The 18,202-nt window shown below is 64.5% G+C and overlaps 4 protein-coding genes across 8 annotated transcripts; 1 reads left to right on the top strand and 3 right to left on the bottom strand.

Annotated features, from left to right (window-relative positions):
• Positions 1–311: 311 nt before the first annotated feature.
• Positions 312–1,168, bottom strand: IER2 (immediate early response 2). Its single transcript, XM_057427780.1, has one exon. The coding sequence runs from the start codon at positions 1,162–1,164 to the stop codon at positions 355–357; it is 810 nt and encodes a 269-aa protein (XP_057283763.1). The 5' UTR covers positions 1,165–1,168; the 3' UTR covers positions 312–354.
• A 2,087-nt stretch (positions 1,169–3,255) lies between these two features.
• NACC1 (nucleus accumbens associated 1) lies at positions 3,256–7,490 on the bottom strand. 2 transcript variants are annotated; one of them, XR_008974722.1, is made up of 7 exons: positions 7,330–7,490; positions 5,290–6,203; positions 4,725–4,901; positions 4,526–4,631; positions 4,330–4,427; positions 3,636–4,066; positions 3,256–3,461 (listed from the first exon to the last, which is right to left on the bottom strand). XR_008974722.1 is itself a non-coding variant. In XM_057427791.1 (6 exons), exons 2-6 carry the CDS (start codon positions 6,182–6,184, stop codon positions 3,807–3,809), a joined length of 1,536 nt encoding a protein of 511 aa, XP_057283774.1. In that variant the 5' UTR covers positions 6,185–6,203; positions 7,330–7,490; the 3' UTR covers positions 3,623–3,806. The 2 variants fall into 2 exon arrangements, 1 of the variants encoding a protein (XP_057283774.1); XM_057427791.1 differs by lacking the exon at positions 3,256–3,461 and having other exon boundaries at positions 3,623–4,066.
• Positions 7,491–7,715: 225 nt separating this feature from the next.
• Positions 7,716–11,812, top strand: TRMT1 (tRNA methyltransferase 1). Of its 4 annotated transcripts, none has more exons than XM_057427789.1 (17): positions 7,716–7,800; positions 8,039–8,261; positions 8,404–8,459; positions 8,581–8,693; positions 8,781–8,968; positions 9,129–9,244; positions 9,321–9,433; positions 9,520–9,668; positions 9,750–9,833; positions 9,919–9,988; positions 10,116–10,250; positions 10,336–10,421; positions 10,646–10,754; positions 10,868–10,944; positions 11,092–11,211; positions 11,427–11,513; positions 11,732–11,812. In XM_057427789.1, the coding sequence occupies exons 1-16, from the start codon at positions 7,788–7,790 to the stop codon at positions 11,482–11,484; spliced, it is 1,710 nt and encodes a 569-aa protein (XP_057283772.1). In that variant the 5' UTR covers positions 7,716–7,787; the 3' UTR covers positions 11,485–11,513; positions 11,732–11,812. The 4 variants fall into 4 exon arrangements, with proteins under 4 accessions (XP_057283772.1, XP_057283771.1, XP_057283770.1 ...); XM_057427788.1 differs by having other exon boundaries at positions 11,402–11,513; XM_057427787.1 differs by having other exon boundaries at positions 8,042–8,261; positions 8,581–8,968; positions 11,402–11,513.
• Positions 11,813–11,873: 61 nt separating this feature from the next.
• MAN2B1 (mannosidase alpha class 2B member 1) lies at positions 11,874–18,169 on the bottom strand. The gene is made up of 24 exons (XM_057427804.1): positions 18,077–18,169; positions 17,644–17,746; positions 17,083–17,256; positions 16,517–16,710; positions 16,297–16,429; positions 15,946–16,088; positions 15,739–15,855; positions 15,574–15,656; positions 15,371–15,491; positions 14,869–14,947; positions 14,690–14,799; positions 14,384–14,491; positions 14,187–14,303; positions 13,921–14,115; positions 13,704–13,801; positions 13,512–13,635; positions 13,319–13,437; positions 13,138–13,239; positions 12,980–13,067; positions 12,818–12,898; positions 12,501–12,737; positions 12,279–12,428; positions 12,078–12,180; positions 11,874–12,004 (listed from the first exon to the last, which is right to left on the bottom strand). Exons 1-24 carry the CDS (start codon positions 18,167–18,169, stop codon positions 11,883–11,885), a joined length of 2,994 nt encoding a protein of 997 aa, XP_057283787.1. The 3' UTR covers positions 11,874–11,882.
• Positions 18,170–18,202: the final 33 nt, after the last annotated feature.

Here is an 18,202-nt window from a genome sequence, read left to right as displayed (position 1 = left end):
GCACATCCGGGCGCGCTCCCCTCCCCCACATGGGCAGCACGTGGAACTTCCCGGAACAGGGAAAGGGGGAGTGGGGATTCTCCCCGTATCCTGCCCCCCCCGACACTCCTTTGCCCCCCCATGTGGGGTATCACAGGGAACCCTCCCAGGCGGCGGCTGCACAGAAACCACTTTATTTAATTAACAAAATAGTAACTAAACACAATTCGGGGGGGGGGGGGGGGGAAGTGAGGGATGGGAATCAGGACCAGCCTGGAATCCCCTCCAGCACGGCACGGCCATGGGAAGAGGAGGCGTTACCGAGAGGGGAAGCCCACCGGGAGCCACGAGAGTCCGAGGGTCCGCAGCGGGGGCTCAGCACGCCCCGACGGCCCGGACCAGGAAGGCAAAAGCAGCGGCGGGCGGTCCCGAGCACCGACCGGGCGGCCCCGGAGCGAGCGGAGGCTTCTCAGCCTCCAGCCGCGACCGTTTACTCGGCGCCAGGACCGGCCCGGCACCGGTTGAGCCGCTGCTCTGCCGTTTGCGCCCGACCCGTGCGACTGGAGGAGCTCCGGGGGAACCGGGCTCAGGCGGCGGCGAGGAGCAGGGAGCGCTCGAAGGGTCCCGGGGAGGCGGTGGCGGCCTCGGAGAGCTCGTCTGAGAGCGGTACCGGCTCGGGGAGGCCTGGGGCTGGTCCCGGTGCTGGTCCTGGGAGAGGTCCTGGGTGCTGCTGGGGTCCAGGCTCGCTGGGTCCTCCCGGTCCCGGTTGCTCCGGGGGTCCGGGCTCGCTGGATCCTCCCGGTCCAGGGTGCTCCGGGGGTCCGGGCTCTCTGGGTCTTCCCGGTCTCGGGGGCTGCAGGGGGCCGGGCTCGGTCTTCTCGGGGGGTCTTCTCGGTGCGGGTCCCCGGGAGCCATCCCCAGGTGGTTCCCCGCGGTGGATCCCTGTTCGGCGGCTGCGCGGGCGGACAGGTAACGGTGCCGGGCAGCGCGGACGAGCAGCGAGAGCTGGAGGCTCTGGTGGAGGCGGAGGCCGCCGCGCTGCAGCCGGCACCGGTAGAGCTTCCACACGGACACGGTCAGCAGCCGCTGCGCCTCCTCCATGGCGCCGCCGGGACCGGAGTGCGCCGGGGCCGCCCTCGCCGCGGGGCTCTTGTAACGCCGCTTGCCCCCGCCCCGGCTCCGCATCCAGCCCCGGAGCGGCGGAAATACCCCGGGGGGGGGTGGGTGGGTGGGAACGACACGGCGCGGTGCCAGTGGGGGGGTCCCTGTGACCCACGGAGGGGGGTCCGTGTGACCCCATGGAGGGGGTCCCTGTGACCCATGGAAGGGGATCCCTGTGACCCCATGGAGGGAGGCCCTGTACCCACATGGGGGAGTCCCTGTATCCCGCCCCATGGTTACCGGGCCAGCCCGGGGGGCCGGGGGCGTGGAGTGGGCTGTGTGTAAGAGCGGGTGTTACACGGGAACCCCCCCTCCCCGTGACGTCACGGCGCGCAGTTTCCATGACTATATAAGGGGATGACAGCAAAGGGGAGGAGCTTCACGGAAGACAGGGGGGACGTGTGAGCCCTGGTACTGTCTGCTTCCGCCTGACCAAATGTGGCAAGGGGGCGTAGCCGCGCCCCTGCAGCACCGCCCCCCCTTGCCCCCCACCAGCGCACGTGCCGGGGGTGTTATCAAACCTCTCGTGTTTTATTGTCACTATTAACACGCCGCGGCCCCTCGCCGCTCTCCTACAGCAGTTCATGTGCAATTCTCCAGCGACTCCGGGGGGGGGGGGGGGGGGGGGGGGGGGGGCGGGTAAAGGGGCCTCTTGGCACTTCATAACACAGGACAGACACTGGTGACCCCCCACCGGGGGGGTGGGGGTTGTCGGTGGGGAGGGGGGAAGCACAAGCCCGGGCTGGGGGGGGTCCATGCTCCCCGTTTCTGTACAGCTTCTGGGTTGGAAAACGGAAAGAAGAGGGGAGGAAAGATAAGCCTGACCCCCCACATTAGTGAAAAGGGGACCCCTCCAGTGAGGAAGGGACCCCCCCTAGTTAAAGGGAGGGGGGGCACCCCTGCAGGGCTGCGACCCGGTGCAACTCATCACACAATGGAAAGGGGAGAACTGAGGCGCAGCAAGGGAGGGGTGTGTGTGGGAGGAACAACCCAGGCATTGGGGGAGGGGAAGGCGGAGGAGGGCCGAGGAGGGTGTCCCTGTGTATGTCCCCCCCCCTCCCCGCCCCGGTGCTGGGGGGGTTTGGCACAGAGCGGTGCGGTAATGGAGCTGTGAGCAGGGCCCAGGGGGGCCGGGCAGCGGGTAAGGCACTTGACCGAACGTCAGGAGACCTGTTGGGGGGGTGGGGGGGCGCTGGGGTTGGGTAGGGGCCCACAGGATGCCTGGGTTACCCCTCAGCCCCACATCTACACAAGGGGGGGGGGGGGGGGCTACCAAACTGTGCCTCAGTTTCCCCATTCAGAGCCGGTGCAAAGCCTTGCAGGGGGGTGGGGGGTCTCCTGTGTGTCCCCCCTTAACAGAGGTGGGATTCCAACCTGTACCCCTCCCCAAAATCACCCCCCCCAGGGGTTACATGGGGGTGTCACCCCCCCAGTACAGAGTAATGAAGGGGGAACTGCTCCTCAGGGCAGGTTGTGGGGATCCCATCCCCACTGGGGGGTCCCCACACACAGGCTCAGCCCTGCCCTGTCCAGCTGGGGCAGGATGACAGGGGACACCCCCCTTTCTGACAGGGTGGGAGGAGCTGGGGACAAGGGAAGGGGGGACACAAAACACAGACACCCAGAGATGCCCTCCCCCAGGGGACAGACATACAAGTGGGGGACACACGTGGTCACCTGGAGACTCTGGCCCCATGGAGGGGGGGACACACACAGGGACATGGGGGACACATGCTGGGAGGACATTGCGGGGGGGGGGGGGGGATGGGGGATACCCAGAGAGATACTGGTCCCCAACTGGGGGAGGGGACATGGGGGGACACATGCGGTTGCCTGCAGAGACGGTGGCCCCATGGAAGGGACATATGGAGAAATGTCAGCCCTGGGGGGGGTAGACAGGGGAGGGACCCCAGAGGCTACATGGGGCACCTGGAGAGGGACATGGGACCTTAAATCTGATGCCTGAGCAGGATAAAAGCCCCAGCCCTCCCAAACCCCCCAAAACTGCTGGGCGGGGGAAGGCAATGGCCTTAGCTGCTGCCACCCCGCCCCCGAAAAGCCCCAAGCCCTCCGGGGGGGGGGGGGGGGGAAGGAGACGGGACGATCACACCCCTCAGCAGCACCATGGGGTGGGATGGGGGGTCCCTGCCCCTAGGGGGGATGACACACACCCCCTGGGAGGAGGGGGCCCTGCAACCACATGGATACCTCCACCATGAAAGGGGTCATCCCCAGTGCGGGTGCCCACTGGGTGGGGGTTCCCACATAACCACAGGGCAGTACTACAAGGGGGACCCTATCTGGAGGGGAGGGTCCTCTACCTGGTGATGGGGTCCTTACTTGGCAGGGGGGGCCTCTACCTGGCCAAGGGTCCCCACCTACAGAGGGGGCTCCCCTATCTATTGATGGGGTCCTGACCTGCTTATGGGGGCCCTACCTGGTGGGGGGTGCCCTAGCTAGGACAGGGCTCCTAGCTGGAGGGGGGGGTTCCTTACCTACTGATGGGGTCCCCTACCTGGTTATGGGGTCCCAACCCAGTAGAGGGTTCCCTACCTAGTGACAGGGTCTGTACCTGGCAGGGAGATCCCTACCTTATGCTGGGGTCCCCACCTGGCAGGAGGGGGCTCCCCACTGCAGTGGGGTGTCCCCAGAGGGTTGGAAGGGGGTCACTGCAGCCCCTCGCTGGGGGCTCCCGCTTCACCCTCGTGGGCACCAGCATCGAAGCCAGGCTCGGGGCCCATGATGTCAGGCTCCAGCTTCCCGGCCTCGTTGATGAAGGATGTGTAGGAATCACCTTCGGCGCTCAGGAGCTTGAGCTTGGGGATCCAGCTCTTGCGCACCACGCGCCGCGCGTTGGTGCACATGTCAGCGGCAATGGCGTTCATCTCACTCTCCTTGAAGTTGGGCGCAAAGTTCTGGCAGTAAACTGGGGGGGAACACACACAACGGGGGTGACTGGCAGCTCCTGGGGTCCATCTGTGGGATCCCCCCAGGCCTAGGGTCCCCAGTTGCCTATTACCCTTGTGTCCCCTCTCCCTAGGGTCTCCTCCACCCTCTGATCCCCACCCCGTTCCTGTAGGTTCCCCAACCCTGAGCTCCCCCTCTTCATTGTTTGAGTCCTCTGATCATCTCTCTCTGGGGCTCCGCCTAGTCCTGGTCTCTTGGGGTATCCCCTGTCCCCCCACTCACACTTGACAGCATGCAGGACCCGGCTGTCCAGCGGCTTCCGCCGGGGATCATTGGTGGACGAGCGGATGCCGGTGCCACAGCTGTTGGCCAAGGTGTTACTGGTAAGGAAGGGATGAAAACCAGGGTCAGAACCTGAGCACCCACCCCCCTCAAACCCCATAGAGACCCCAAAACTGTGTGCTGGGACCCAACTTACCGGTCAAAGAACGACGCCAGGAGCCGCCGCAGAAGGACTTTGTGCCGTGTCCCCGCGCTGACGTGGCAGTTCATCAACTGTGCCCGTGTAATGTACACGTTGGTGCCTTTAGGGGACACACACACATGGGGTGAGCAGGGCCAGGCCCCCAGTAGGGACCCCTGTACTCTCCACTCCCCATGGGGCCCTCTGGGTGTACCTGTGACCAGTTCCAGCTTCTCGGCAGGGTCCCCCTCGTCGTAGAGTTTGGGGTGACAGCGGTTCCCGATCTGGTTGATGAGCTCGGCCGGCAGCGAGGCCAAGTCCTGCCGCACGCGCACACGGGTGCGCGGCTCAGATGTGCCCTGGTCTGGCAGCGCCTCCACCTTCTCTGCGGCTGCGGGAGGGATACAAGGATAGGGTCAGTGGGGTCCAAAACCCAGAGGCACCCACCCCCCTCCCACAACCTCTGTGGAAGCAGTCGTGACACCTCGTGTGCCCCTCTCGTCACCCTTAGCGACAAGACATGCCCACAGGGTCGTGACCCTGGGGGTAACCCCACCCACTTGCCCCCGAAACCACGCCCCATTGGCTGGGTGTGCCTTGTGGGCGGAGCCCTACTAGACCACACCCACAATAGAGGGGCTAACGTGACCACGACCTCTTACAGTCCCAACGGATGCAGCCTCACCAGGCCAGGCCACGCCCCCTTTCTCCCACCATATGGGCGGAGACTCGCCAGGCCGCAGCCAATGGGCGTCGCCCCCTGGTGGGCGGAGCCTCACCTGCCAGCCCCACATTCATCATGCTGTACATGGTGTACATGTTGCAGATCTGGCGGTACTGCTCGTCCGAGCCTTCTTCCCCCCCGTCCTCCTCCTCATCCTCCTCGTTGTGGAAGGAGCCAGGGCTGTCGCTCGTGTAGGCGCTGGACGTGCCCCCGGGGCTGGTCTGATCAGCAGCGCTTGGCCCAGGAGCCACCGGGGCCGGTGCCACCAGGGCCGGTGCCGGTCCTGCTGTGGGGGTTGCGGGTTGCGGCTGCCGCCCCAGCTCTGGCGCGGAGAACTTGGCCATCTTCCGGCTGCCGTTGCCGCCGGCGGTGCCATCCTTTGAGCCGCCATCCCAAAGGCGCTTGACCACAAAGGTGCACTGCACCCCGTCGGGCTCCCCCTGCTCCGTCTTCACCCGCGACACCAGTGGCAACGCAGCAGTGCCCGAGGGCCAGCCCGAGGTCTGAGCCACGGGGCTCTGGGGCTCAGAGGAAGGAGCCTCCTCGCCGTGCAGCCCCTGCGAGTCGCAGCTGGGCGAGCTGACCTTGAGGAAGAACTCAGTCCCCTTCTCCATGATCTCCTGGATCTGCAGGAAGCCGGCAGTGTACATCAAGAGGAACTGGTCCCCCATGTTCATGCTAAGCCGGCCCGTGTAGCAGAAGCTGAGGATCTGCTGGAAGGACTGGGGCTGCACGGCGGCCGGCAGCTCCACCACCGCACTCTTGCTGCTATTGAAAAGGTCCCGAAAGTAGGAGCTGCTGGCGGCCAGCACAGCACGGTGAGCCTTGAATGCATGGCCCTTCACCACCACTGACACGTCACAGTACAGCCCCTGCAGCCGCTGCTCATTCAGGCATTCCAGGATGCTGTTCCCAAAATTGGGGATCTCCATCTGCAGTGTCTGAGCCATGGCGGGAGCCAACGGGAGCCTGCGGGGATGGGGTCATGGGCAGGCACAAGGGGATGTGTAGGGACACGGATGCATAAGGAGCGAGGCAGACATGGGGGACACAGAGGGACAAAGATATGTAGGGACATAGACACAGGGACCGAGAGAATGAGGGCAGACACAGAGGACATGCAGGGACACGAATACATAAAGAGCAAGGCAGATGTGGGGGCACACAGGGACAGGGACACGGGGCAGACACGGGAGACACGAGTACAGAAGGGAGGGAGACAGACAGGGGACATGTAGGGACATAGGTACATAAGAAGCAAAGCAGATATGGGGGACACATAGGGACAGGGACACATGGGAGACACACAGGAACACAGACACAGAGGGAAGAGGGCCAGAGATGGGGGACATGTGGGAACAGGGACCCAGGAAGCAGAGTAGGGGACAGACAAATGGACACATGGAGAAGGGCAGACACATGAGGGGGGCAGGGCACAAGGGGATGGGGACAGAGAAGGGACAAGACACAGACCAGGCACGAGTCAGCCCATGGGAGGTAAGCCCGGATCCTCCCCCAGGACCCCAGGAACAACCCGGAGGGGGAGGGGTGCTGGAGATCACCCAAAACAGGGGGTTAAGGGGTGGGGGCACCCCAGGAGCTGGGTGAGGCGAACCCACCTTGGCCATGGGGACTCTCAGGGCTCTCTAAGCCTGAGGACATGGGGGTGCTCAGGCCAAGGGGGTCGCCAGCACTTGGAGGTGTCTGGGGGGGGTGGCACGGGCACAACCGCCCTTTAGGCAGGGGCGTGATGGGATCCTCACACGTGAACGGGCCCCACACTTGGGGGGGGGCACCGGGAGACCCCAAACCCGGGCAGAACGGGGAGGGACACACCCCGCTCCCTACATTGGAGACAGAGAAGACCCCCAGCCTTGGGGGAGGGGGGGGGCACCCACAACGGGGGTTATTGGAGGGGGAACGGGGAAGCACCAAAAGATGGGGCTGGAGGCAGAAGGTACCCCGAGGCCTGGGGGAGGGGGGGGGGGGGATGGCGACCGGTTGCGGGGAAGGGGGTGGGGAGCCACAGGTTCCGGGGAACGGGAGCGGAGGAGCAGCGGATGCGCGGCCAGGGGAGGGGAGGTTCCCGCCTTACCGGAGGGCGGGGGGGGCTCAGCCTCGGCTCCGGCCGCTCCCGGTGCCGCTCCCGGTGCCCGTCCGGGTCCCCGCCGCGCTCAGCGGCCATTCATTGTGCGGCAGGCGCGATCAGCCGAGCGCCGCACCGCCCGGCGCGGCTCCCGCGCGTGCGCAGGCACGACCAGCCGAGCGCCGAATACCCACGCCCCTTCCTCCCCTCTCCCACCCTTCTCCACTAGGAACACGGCTGGCAGCGGGAATAGGCAGAGCTGCTTACCCCGACCCCCTCCGCGGGATCAACCGGGGCCTCCCGGGCCGAATTCCCGCAGAAACATGCCGGGGTCTTCCTTCTAGGTTCCTCACCACCTCCCAGGGGAGGCCAAGGTCTTATGACCCTTCCGCGGTGCCGTCCGCCTACGGTCACGTGACCGCCGCAACATGGCAGCGCCCATGTGAAGGGGGGCTACGGCGCCGAGAATGCGCGGGGCTGGTGAGAACCGGGAGAGGGGGAGCAACGAGGGGGGTGGTGGTGGGAGGGGGGGGGGGGCGGGCCTTGAAGGGGCGTGGTCTGAAGGGGGCGTGGCCTGGGGGGCTCGGGTTCCAGTACCCGAGGCCTTGTCCCGCGCCACGTGGTTGCCGAGGGAGTCACCCCTCGGTCCCATTCTGTGGCCCCTTTGGGGGCTCCATGTCCGTGTCCCCTCCCGTCCTGCGTTAACTCCCCCCACCAGCAGCAGCCGCCTTCAGGACCCTTCAACGAGGCATCCCGGGCCCCCTCCGTCGCCGGTTTGCCATGGACGGGGCCTCCCCCAACGGCTCCGGGTCCCCTCCGGCCCCTGAGGGCTCCCCCCGGGCAGGCGAGACGCTGATCTCTGAGGGCCAAGCCACCATCCTCTTCCCCAGCGCCAACGAGGTCTTCTACAACCCAGTGCAGGGCTTCAACAGGGACCTGACGTGAGCGGGGCCAGGGGAAGCTCTGGGGTATCTCAGGAGGGTCGGGGGGGGGGTCTTGGGATGTCTTGGGGGTACCCCATGGGGGTCTTGGGGTGATCCCTACTCTGCCCCCTCCCCCCTCCTGACATCACTTCCCCTTCAGCTGCGCTGTGCTAACGGAATTCGCTCGGCTCCTCCTGCAGCCAAAGGGGATCCAGGGTAGGTACCACTGCGATAGGTGCCGCTTGGGTAGGTACCACCTTGGGCTCCCCATCCCCAGGCCCCCCCTTTTCCCGGTGTGGGGGAAGAGAATCCGTCACCTCAATCCCTCCTTTTCCAGTTGTTGTACCTGGGGAAGAGAACACGGATGCAGGAAGCCCCCAACCACTGGAGGAGGGTGATGGTGCCAGTGCCGACCTCCTGCAGGTGGCAAAGGCAGGAGAAATGTGTGAGGTGCTGGGCACAGGGGGGGATTCCCCTTTTCCCTGTATTGGGGTGTCCCCCCCATGGCACCCCATGGGCAGTGCTGTGTGTCTGCAGGGGGGGCTGCGGGTGCTGGAGGCGCTGGCGGCCTCGGGGCTCCGCTCCATCCGCTTCGCCAAGGAGGTGCCGGGGCTTCGGGCTGTGGTGGCCAACGACTGCTCAGCGCGGGCCATGGAGCTCATTGAGCGCAACGTGGCCTTCAATGGGGTGGGGACCCTGGTGACCCCCAGTATGGCTGATGCCAGGTAACCCCCCCCAAGCACCCTCAGGAACCACCCCACCGGGTTTCTCCCCCCCCCCCCCGTATTGGAGCATCCTCAAAGGGGCCATTGTGTCCCATAGTGAGGTTTGACAAAAGGGGGGGCCAGTGCAGATTCCAGGACACTCCTTTCCCTCCCCCCCCAGGATGCTGATGTACCAGTGCAAAGCTGACAGGGAGCCCTTCGACGTGATCGACCTGGATCCCTACGGCAGCCCCGCACACTTCCTCGACGCTGCTGTGCAAGCTGTGAGCGAAGGAGGTGAGTTGCCCCCCCCCCCCCCCCCCATTAGGGTGCTCCTGGCAGCACCCCTGAACCCTTTCCCCCTCTTGCGCAGGGCTACTGTGTGTGACTTGCACGGACATGGGGGTGCTGGCAGGGAACAACGCTGAGACCTCCTACAGCAAGTACGGCGCCGTGTCCCTCAAGGGCAAGTTCTGCCACGAGATGGTGAGTGGGGGCTCCCTGTTGAGTGTGGGGACAATGGGGGGAGGTCAGGGCTGTCCCCATGTCCTCCGTGTCCCCGCCATGGCCAGGCCCTGCGCATCATCCTGCACAGCCTGGACAGTAGAGCCAACTGCTACCAGCGCTTCATTGTGCCGCTGCTCGCCGTCAGTGCTGACTTCTACATCCGCGTCTTCGTGCGGGTCTTTACAGGGCAGGCGAAGGTGAAAGCCTCGGCGAGGTGAGGGGGTAGACGCAGCGGGGACCACAGTGAGGGGGATGCACCCTGTGACCCCCCTTCCCCTTGCTTTGTCCCCTGCAGCAAGCAGGCTCTGGTGTACCACTGCGTCGGCTGTGGCACCCACCACCTCCAGCGCATGGGCAAAGCTACAGCCCATGGCAACAGGTATGGGGGGGGGCAGTGTGTGCCTGGGATGAGGGGGGAGCCTGGGATAAGGGGGACCCCTCACACCTCAGCTCTTCCCTTCCAGCTTCAAGTATGGGGCAGCCACAGGACCGCCCGTGGGGCCCACATGTGAGTTCTGCCAACAGAGGCACCAGGTGGGCGCATGTGTCCCCCCCAGCCCCTCAGTGTGGGTGCATGTGTCCCCCCGTGGCCCCTCACTGTCCCTGTGGTGCTCCCCCATACCCCATCACTGATCCCTCGTGTACCCCTGTCCCCCCCCAGCTGGGTGGTCCCATATGGGCTGAGCCGCTCCACGATGTGCCCTTCGTGCAGCGGGTGCTGGCGGCGCTGGAGCGGAGCCCCCACCGCTTCCAGACGCAGGAGCGGATGCAGGGGGTGCTCAGCGGCATTGCCGAGGTACTTGGCGGGAGGGGATTTGGGGGTTCCAAGTCCTGTCCCCCCTCCCAGCGCTGGGGCTGACTCGGCTGCTCCCCATGGGCAGGAACTCAGCGATGTGCCCCTGTACTACACCCTGGAGGGGCTCAGCAGCACCATCCACTGCAACACCCCATCACTGCTGCAGTTCAGGTGGGGGCACCACAAAAACACCTCCCTAGCCCATCCCTGCACCCCAAACCCTATCTTGTCCCTCCAACCCCATCCCTACACCCCAAATCTCATCCTGTGCCCCAAATCCAATCCTGCACCCCCATTCCCATCCCTGACCCCCAAGCCCCATCCTCCCCCTCCAAATTCACTCCCCTATCCCAAACCCCATCTGTGACTCCCCCCACCCCGTGTGCACCCCCCAGCTCAGCACTGCTGCACGCCGGGTACCGCGTGTCCCTGTCTCATGCCTGCAGGACCGCAGTGAAGACGGATGCACCCCCGGCTGTGCTCTGGGACATCCTGCGCTGCTGGGTGAGGGGGGGGCACCTTGGGGACCCCCCCCCCAGGACACCCCAATATGGGGCAGGGTTGGAGGTCCGCCCCCCCCCCCCCCCCCCCCCCATCATCATCCTCCTCTTCCTCAGGTGCGGCTGCACCCGGTTAAACGCGAGCGACTCACAGACACCAGTCCCGCAGCCCGGATCCTTGCTGTGGAGCCCACGTAGGGACCATGGGGAGGGGAGGAACATCTCAAAACAGGCCCAGGGAGCCCCAGAGCTGGCCCTGAGACCCCAAAACCAGCCCCAAGCACCCCAAAACTGTTCCTGAGCACCCCCAGCCCAGCTCTGAGCCCCTCTTCCCCACCCAGGCTCCAGGCTTCCTTTGCTATCCGCGCCGACGCCAATCCCAGCTCCAGGAGAAGGGGCTTGAAGCGATTCCCAGAAAACCCGGAAGCCTTCTGGGGACCTAAAGCCAGGGCCAAGGCCGGGTAAGGAGCTTCTTGGGGGTCTCATATGAGGGTTGGGCTTCTTCTGAACCAAGCCAAGGCCAAAATGTTCCCCCCCTGCCCCCATCAGGGGGGAGAATAAAGATGCCCTAAAGGAAGCGGGGAGGAGGGAAGGGTCCAGTGCTCTGCCTTGGGGGGGTTCTGCAGCTCCCTGGCTCATGCTCCCCCCCAGGGGCAGCATCTCCCCATCCTTGCAGGAGAAGAGGAAGCAGCTCCAGAACAAACGGCGGCAGCGACTGCAAGGAGCCGACCTGAAACCCTCCCCCTGCAAACGGCACAAGGAGGTGTGGGGGGCAGGGGGCAAGTTGGGGTCTGAGAACAAAGTGGGGGCAGAATAAAGGGGGTCTGGGAAGAAGAGGGGTTCAAGGCGGGACAGAGAACAAGTAAGGACAGGGGACAAGGGAGGGTCTGGGAACAGAGAGGGCAGAATAAAGGGGGTCTGAGAAGAAGGGGGGAAGCCAAGGGGGGCACTGCCACCCCTCACCCTCCTTCCCTCCATCAGGGCTGCTGCTTGCAGGAGGGGGAGCCCCCTCTTGCACCCCCCAGACCCGGCACTGCCTCGTGCCCCCATTAAACGCCTGAGGAAATGGTGTGGTTTTTAATGCACTTGTGGGGGGACACAGGACAGAGACACCCACCCCACTCTGGGATGCTCAGTGCCCCCCTGGAGTTGCCCCAGGCCCCTCATAGTGCACCAGGAATGTTCTGATGTCCATAGGCTGCAGTGTCACCCGCCGTGGGTCCAGTTTGGCCACTGTGTGGGACTGGGCTGGACCTATGGGGAAGTGGGAAGGGGTGAGGGGAAGCTGCAGCCCCCCCCCATGCCCCCCTTAGACCTCCTGCAGTACCTGTGGCCGGGGTCCAGACCAGGCGGGAGATGGCATCGAGGGGCTGGTCCCCCCCTAGGCTCATCTCCTGCACTGAGGTGATGGTGAATGCTGAGAACAGGTCCTGGGAAAGCGGGGAAAGGATGTTGGGAATCACGCCAGGAGCAGGAGTAGGGTCACCTCTGGAAGCCTTGGGGAAGGGCGGGGAGGGTCGTGGCTCACCAGCAGGTCGATGGTGACCGGGTGGGAGCTGTTCCTGCTCTCCCCGCTCTCAAATTGATGCTCCAGCCGCAGCAGGAGGGTCCCGGCGTCCCCAGGGGCCAATGTCAGGAGGTGGATGCTGGGAGGCAGCTCCCGGCGCAGCGCTGAGAACTGCGATGGGGACAGTGAGGGATGTGAATGTGCATCCTCCCTGTGTACCCCCCCCTGCCCCCCTGCCCTCACCTCCCACAGGCCTCGCTGCTTTGGCCAGTAGGATGGGCCTCCCCCGGGCGCCAGCACCGGGTATGGGGCCATGAAGAGCTCCTGCGCCCGCAGGCGGTGCCCATCAGCCGCTGCTTGCACCGTGTCCAGCAGCAGGAGGTGGCGACCGCGGACCACCAGACCCCGGTGGTCCGTGTCCTGCTCCAGCAGCGGCTCCCCCACCCCGCGGTTGTCATCGTACAGGAGCCGCCGATGGACCTGGATGGGGATGGAGGGGGGGGTTATGGCACCCCCGGTACCCCCAAGGACACGTCCCACACCGCACCCTGGTCCATCACCATCAGCTCCAAGGAGCCATCGGAGATGCTGCTGCCACCCTGGGAGCGATCTGTGAGCACTGTCAGCTGGACCTTCTTGTCCTATGGGGAGGGAGGGAAGAGCCACATGTGTGATAACCTCTGCCCCGGGCTCAGCCCCTGCTGCCACCCCAACGCTGGTACCTTGATGAAGATGCGGCTGGTGACAGGGTAGTAATTCCCTGCCACAGGCTCTGTCTGGCTCAGGTTCCATGTGGGACGATGGTCACGCCTGGGCGTGAGGCACAGCTTGGTTATTTGATCAGGGGGACACGGGGGGATCACAATGAGCTGGCTCCAACCTGCGCTCCAGGATCTGCCGCCCATTGGAGTCAGTGTAGAACCGGGCTTGTGTCTGCAGGGGCGTCTGGAAGCGGCTGATGATCTCCTTGCCCCAACCATCCCTGGGAGAGGTAGGGGGGGAGCAGCGGGGTTTGGGGGGGGTCCCACCTCCTCAGGAGCCCCCCCAGGTTCCTCACTCACTCCACGGGGATGGGTCCCACAGTCCACTCCAGTTCCACGTAGGGCTGCCCCATGTGGAGCCGCACCACTTGGGAGCACCACGAGGAGAAGTTCTGGTGAAGCTCCTGCACGAGCGTGTTCTGCAAGGGCCACAGTGGGGGGTCAGCACCCTCAGGGGCACCCCAGAGCTGAGGGCACCCCTGGGGCCATCCACCTTCACGAGGGATGTGGAGATCCGCTTAGAGCCAGAGATGGGGATGGGCTCGGAGCTGTTGGGACGGAAGATGTAGGCTCCGGAAACCTGGGAACTCTCGTCATTGCCAACACTGGCATTGTACCTGGGAGGAGAGGGATGGTGAGAGGTGGTGGAGGAAGGTCCCATGAGAGGGACTCCACCAGTGCTCACCAGTAGAAGCTCTGGAAGACGGGCAGTGAGATGTTCTTGGCCAGGTTCTGGATCTCCTTCAGGTGCCCAGTGAGGGGGTCAAACAGCACCCGGAGATACTGCAGGGTTGGGATGGCAGCAGCTTCAGTGTCTGCCCCAGCTCCCCCAGTTACTGCAGCACTGGTTTAACTGGGACAAGGGAAATGGGGCTCCACCAAACCCCAGGCCGGGCCCATGCCTCGTTGTGGATGTCCCACGGCTGTGGCAGCACCGGTGGCTGGATGGGGGGAACATGGGGGTCCCCATGGGGTGACCGTGTCACTGTGAAGGTACTGAAGCCCAGAGCGGGTGCCGAGGCTTGAAACAGCAGCTCCTGCATGGCCCCAACATCATTCCCACGCAGCCCATGGGTGACAATGGACACAGGGACAATCTGGGAACAGGGCACAGGGTGAGCTGGGGACACGGGGACAAGGTGGGGGGACACATGGGGTCCGGGCTCACCTCACTTGGCACGGGCTGGCCACGGGGGTCTGTGACCGTGTAGGACACTCCATGGACTGGCAGGCGGATGGGCCAGGACACGCGGCGCCCCAGCGGGTTGTAGAGGAGGACAAGGAACTGGGGACACAGGGACAAGGGCCATGAGCCCTGCCTGGTCCCCTCCAAACCCTCCCAGGTCCCCCCGGGTCTCCACTCACCCGGCTGGAGGCCTCCGTCAAGGGGCAGATGCTGACGTTGAGGCTGTTGCAGAAAGTGAAGGTCTCCTTGGTGCCACTGAGGCTGGACAGGGCATTGGAGACCAGGAGCTGGCAGAAGGGGGGACACATGAGGGTACCCCCATGGCTCACCCAGTGGGTCCCCAAAGCACCAGCCAGGGGCAGGGGCTCAAGCACTAGCTCCTGTCCCCCACCTCCACACTCCATGAACATGATGATGTAACCCCAAACCCCATCTGTGCTCCCCCAGACTCCATCTGCACCCCAACCTCAGCAGTGGGGCCCTACCTGGCACCTCTCCCACCCCATTGCCAACTGCTTGGCGTAGTCATTGGCCACGTGCTGCTTCTCAGTGCCGGTCACAGCATCGTGGTGCTGGGCCACGGCCACAGCTTCACCTACCAGGGGACAAAGGAGACATTAAGGGGGTGCAGGGGGGGTCCCACGGGTCCTACCCCAGCACTTACGGAGCACAGAGCTGTCCCCAGGCCCATAGGGACCATCCCGTGCTGCTGGTCCTGCCAGTGCCTCCAGTTGGCTGCAGATCTGTGGGATGGATGGAGGGGTTGAGATGGAGTGTCCAGCCCTTGGGAGCACATGGTGGGAGAGCTGGGAATGAGAGCCTGGAGATGGGAAGGCTCCAGGGAGGGCTTAGAGCAGCTCCCAGTGCATAAAGGGGCTGTAAGAGAGCAGCTTTGGAAAAGGGATGGGATGAGGAAGAACAGCTTCCAAGTGGAAAAAGGAAGAGTTAGATGGGATATAAGGAAGCTCTTCCCTTTAAGGGTGGTGGGACACTGAGACGGGTTGAAGAGAGAGGGTTGGGATGAACCATCCAGGTTGGACAGGCCTTGGAGCAACCTCCTCTAGTGGAAAGTGTCCTTGCCCATGGATGTAGGAGCTGGATGAGCTTTAAGGTCCCTTCCAATCCACCCCATTCCATGCTTGTGATGGGGCCAGGGACATTCCCACCTGCAGGAAGTTGTTGCTGAGGCGCTCATAGCGCTTCAGGGCTGGGCGGCTGGTGAAATAACCTGTCCAGAACTGGTGGGGCCCATCCGAGTAAGGGAAGAAATCATCCATCTTCAGGGACCTGAAGGGAAATCCAGGCTGTATCCACGTATCCTTCCATCCCACCCCAAGCCCAGGGTCCCCCTTCATCCTCTGAGCCTCACCAGGAGAGGTTGGCCTGGTGCAGCTCCCACAGGTAGCAGGATGGGGTAGAATAGAGGACGTGGACACGGCTGCCATTGGCTTGCTGGAAAAGCCATGGATGGGATGAGATGGGGGTGGGGGGGGACGACAGCAAACAGGAGGGACATGGCAGGGGGCCCCCGCACCCGAGCATTAACGTGGGCAATGAGCTTGTCCATGTTCTTGAACCAGAGGTTGGCATTCTCATAGTGGAAATCGGAGCCCATTGTCATGATGATGTGGTTGGTGCGATAATGCTCGGCCTTGGGGGGGAATGGACACAAGGATAGGTCAGGAACCCCCGCAGTCCCATGGGATACCCCCTCAGATGTAACCAGTGCTTGGATACCCACCTGCTTGGTGGCGATGTCCAGGAAGGTGGAGACGATGGAGGCCACGTTGTTCTCCTCGCTGTCCCCATCCACCATGGGGGGGTCGGAGCAGAGCTGGTCCCAGCAGAAGCCAGTGGGGGGGTTGTAGACGTTGGGGAGGATGCCTGGGGATGGTCCCCCCCTTCGTCAGCATGGGATGGGGTGGCTGGGGTGGGTACAGGGGTAGGAGCAGCCCTGGGATGGGGATATAGGGACAGGAGAGCTGGGATGGGGACATAGGGATGGGAGAGCTGGGATGGAGACAGGGATGGGAGAGCTGAGATGCAGACATAGAGGGGAGGGTCCTGCAGCCTGGGGGAGGGGGGATCCCACCGGTGAAGAGGTCGGAGGCAGGGCTCTGGAGACTCCCACTCGTCCTCCAGAGCAGCTCCAGCTCTCGGCGTTGCTCCCGCCACGCCTTGTCCTGGTGATCCACGCGGCCCAGGAACAGCCCATCATAGCCCATCTGCGGGGGGGAGCGCGGGTAGAAAAGAGGTGCTCAGAGCTGGGTACCCCACAGGGGGATCAGGAGGTCTCGGGGGGGGGGTCCTACCTGCGCGAAGGTGGCTGCGCTCTGCCGCGAGTGGCCAAAGGGGTCGATCTGCCAGGCCAGGCGGGGCAGGGCGCAGGGCCCCAGCTCCCTGCGCAGGAAGCCCCGGCCCAGCCCCAGCTGCTCCAGCCCCGCGCTATAGTGAGTGACCGCCTCGTCTGCCATGCTCCAGCCACCCCCCACCAGCTCCAGCCGCCCTGCAGGACGGCATAGGGGATATAGGAGATTGGGGGGGTATAGGAGACAGGGTGACATTGGGGTATCGAGACAAGGGCCATGGAGAAGGGGACAGGGGCACCTCCTGCCAGCAGCACCCCAAGTCCCTCTGGGTTCCTCCCTAAGCTTCTCATCCTCCCACCTTGATGCACATACCCCCCCATGCACATCTTGCTCCATGTCCCTGTGTCCCCGAGTGGCACACCAATCCCCACCATGTCCCTGTGTGTCTCTATGACACCCCAATCCCTCCCCATGTCCCTGTGTACCCCCCCCAACCCCTTCCTATGTGCCCCCCATGGTCCTCAGGGACACAGGACCCCACCCTGAGGTGCCCCCATGTCCCCCCGCACCCTGCTCCACAAGCTGGCGCATGGTGTTCCTGGTGGCCTCGTCCTGCAGCCGCCACCAGCGAGCCAGAAAAGCCACCTCAGCGTAGATGAAGCGCCGGGCAGGCTCAGCCACCAGCTGAGCCACCACTGAGTCCAGGATGTACTGAACGCCTGCATGCTGCACATCGTTCCGCACTAACGGAGACAACCAAGGGGGCACAGGGATATGTTAACAGCCATGGGGACACAAGTGGCATCGGGTAGGGGGTGTGGTTATGGCATGGGAGGGACAGGGGCACAGTGATGGCCAGAGGGGGGGGGGACACAATAGCCAGGGCATATAATGGGAGGGGGGAATACAAGGGGGTCTCAGCATCGCTCCACCTGCATTTGGCAGTACTTCACCCCTATGATGGCCCTGGGGATGTCACCACTGTCCCTGTGGTGGCCTCGGGTACGTCACTTCCACCCCCACTGTGGCCTTGGGGACATCATTGTCCCGGTGGTGGCCTCATGGATGTCACTTCCACCCCCATGGTGGCCTTGGGGACCAGCCCCTCCGCACGGTGACAGAGACACCACCTCCATAGAAGTACTGCTCCACCGTCTTGAGCCAGCCCACGTCGTCATGCGTGTGGGGCACAAGGTGCACGTTGAGGAGGTCGGGGCGCGTCAGGGGACAGGACTGCGGGCAGAAGTGGAATCTCAAGGGACTCATAGGGGGCTGTGCCCACACCGTGTAGGATCCTTCCCCCGCCACCCGTCACCCCCAGTGTTTCTGGAGGAAGCCGTTGCAGAGGAACCAGTGACAGCGCCAGCACCCTCAAACCCCCCCTTACGGCCCCCGTCCCAGCCTCTCACACCCAGCCCATGCCGGGCACTTTCCTTTCCCATTCCCCAGGCCCAGTTTCCCTCTCCCAACCCCGCACTGTTTCTCCCACCCTCTCTCTTCCGGTTCCCCCAGTTCCCTTCAGTCTCTCCAGCCCCCGGTCCCCCCGTTCATGCCGTGCCCAACCTTGTACCCGCAGCCCAGGGCCGCCGCCGCAAGCAGCAGCGGAACTGCCACCACCGCCCCGGGCGCCGCCATACCGCTCCCGGGCGCGGTCATGTGGCCAACCGTTCACATGACCCGATGGGGGCT

The sequence above is a fragment of the Pezoporus wallicus genome, unplaced genomic scaffold (assembly GCF_028554395.1).
Source record: "Pezoporus wallicus isolate ANWC-B61680 ecotype Strahan unplaced genomic scaffold, APGP_CSIRO_Pwel_v1 contig_14213, whole genome shotgun sequence".
NCBI classification, from domain to species: domain Eukaryota; kingdom Metazoa; phylum Chordata; class Aves; order Psittaciformes; family Psittacidae; genus Pezoporus; species Pezoporus wallicus.
Note: the sequence above shows the minus strand (reverse complement) of the source record. Positions and strands in the feature narration are given on the sequence as shown.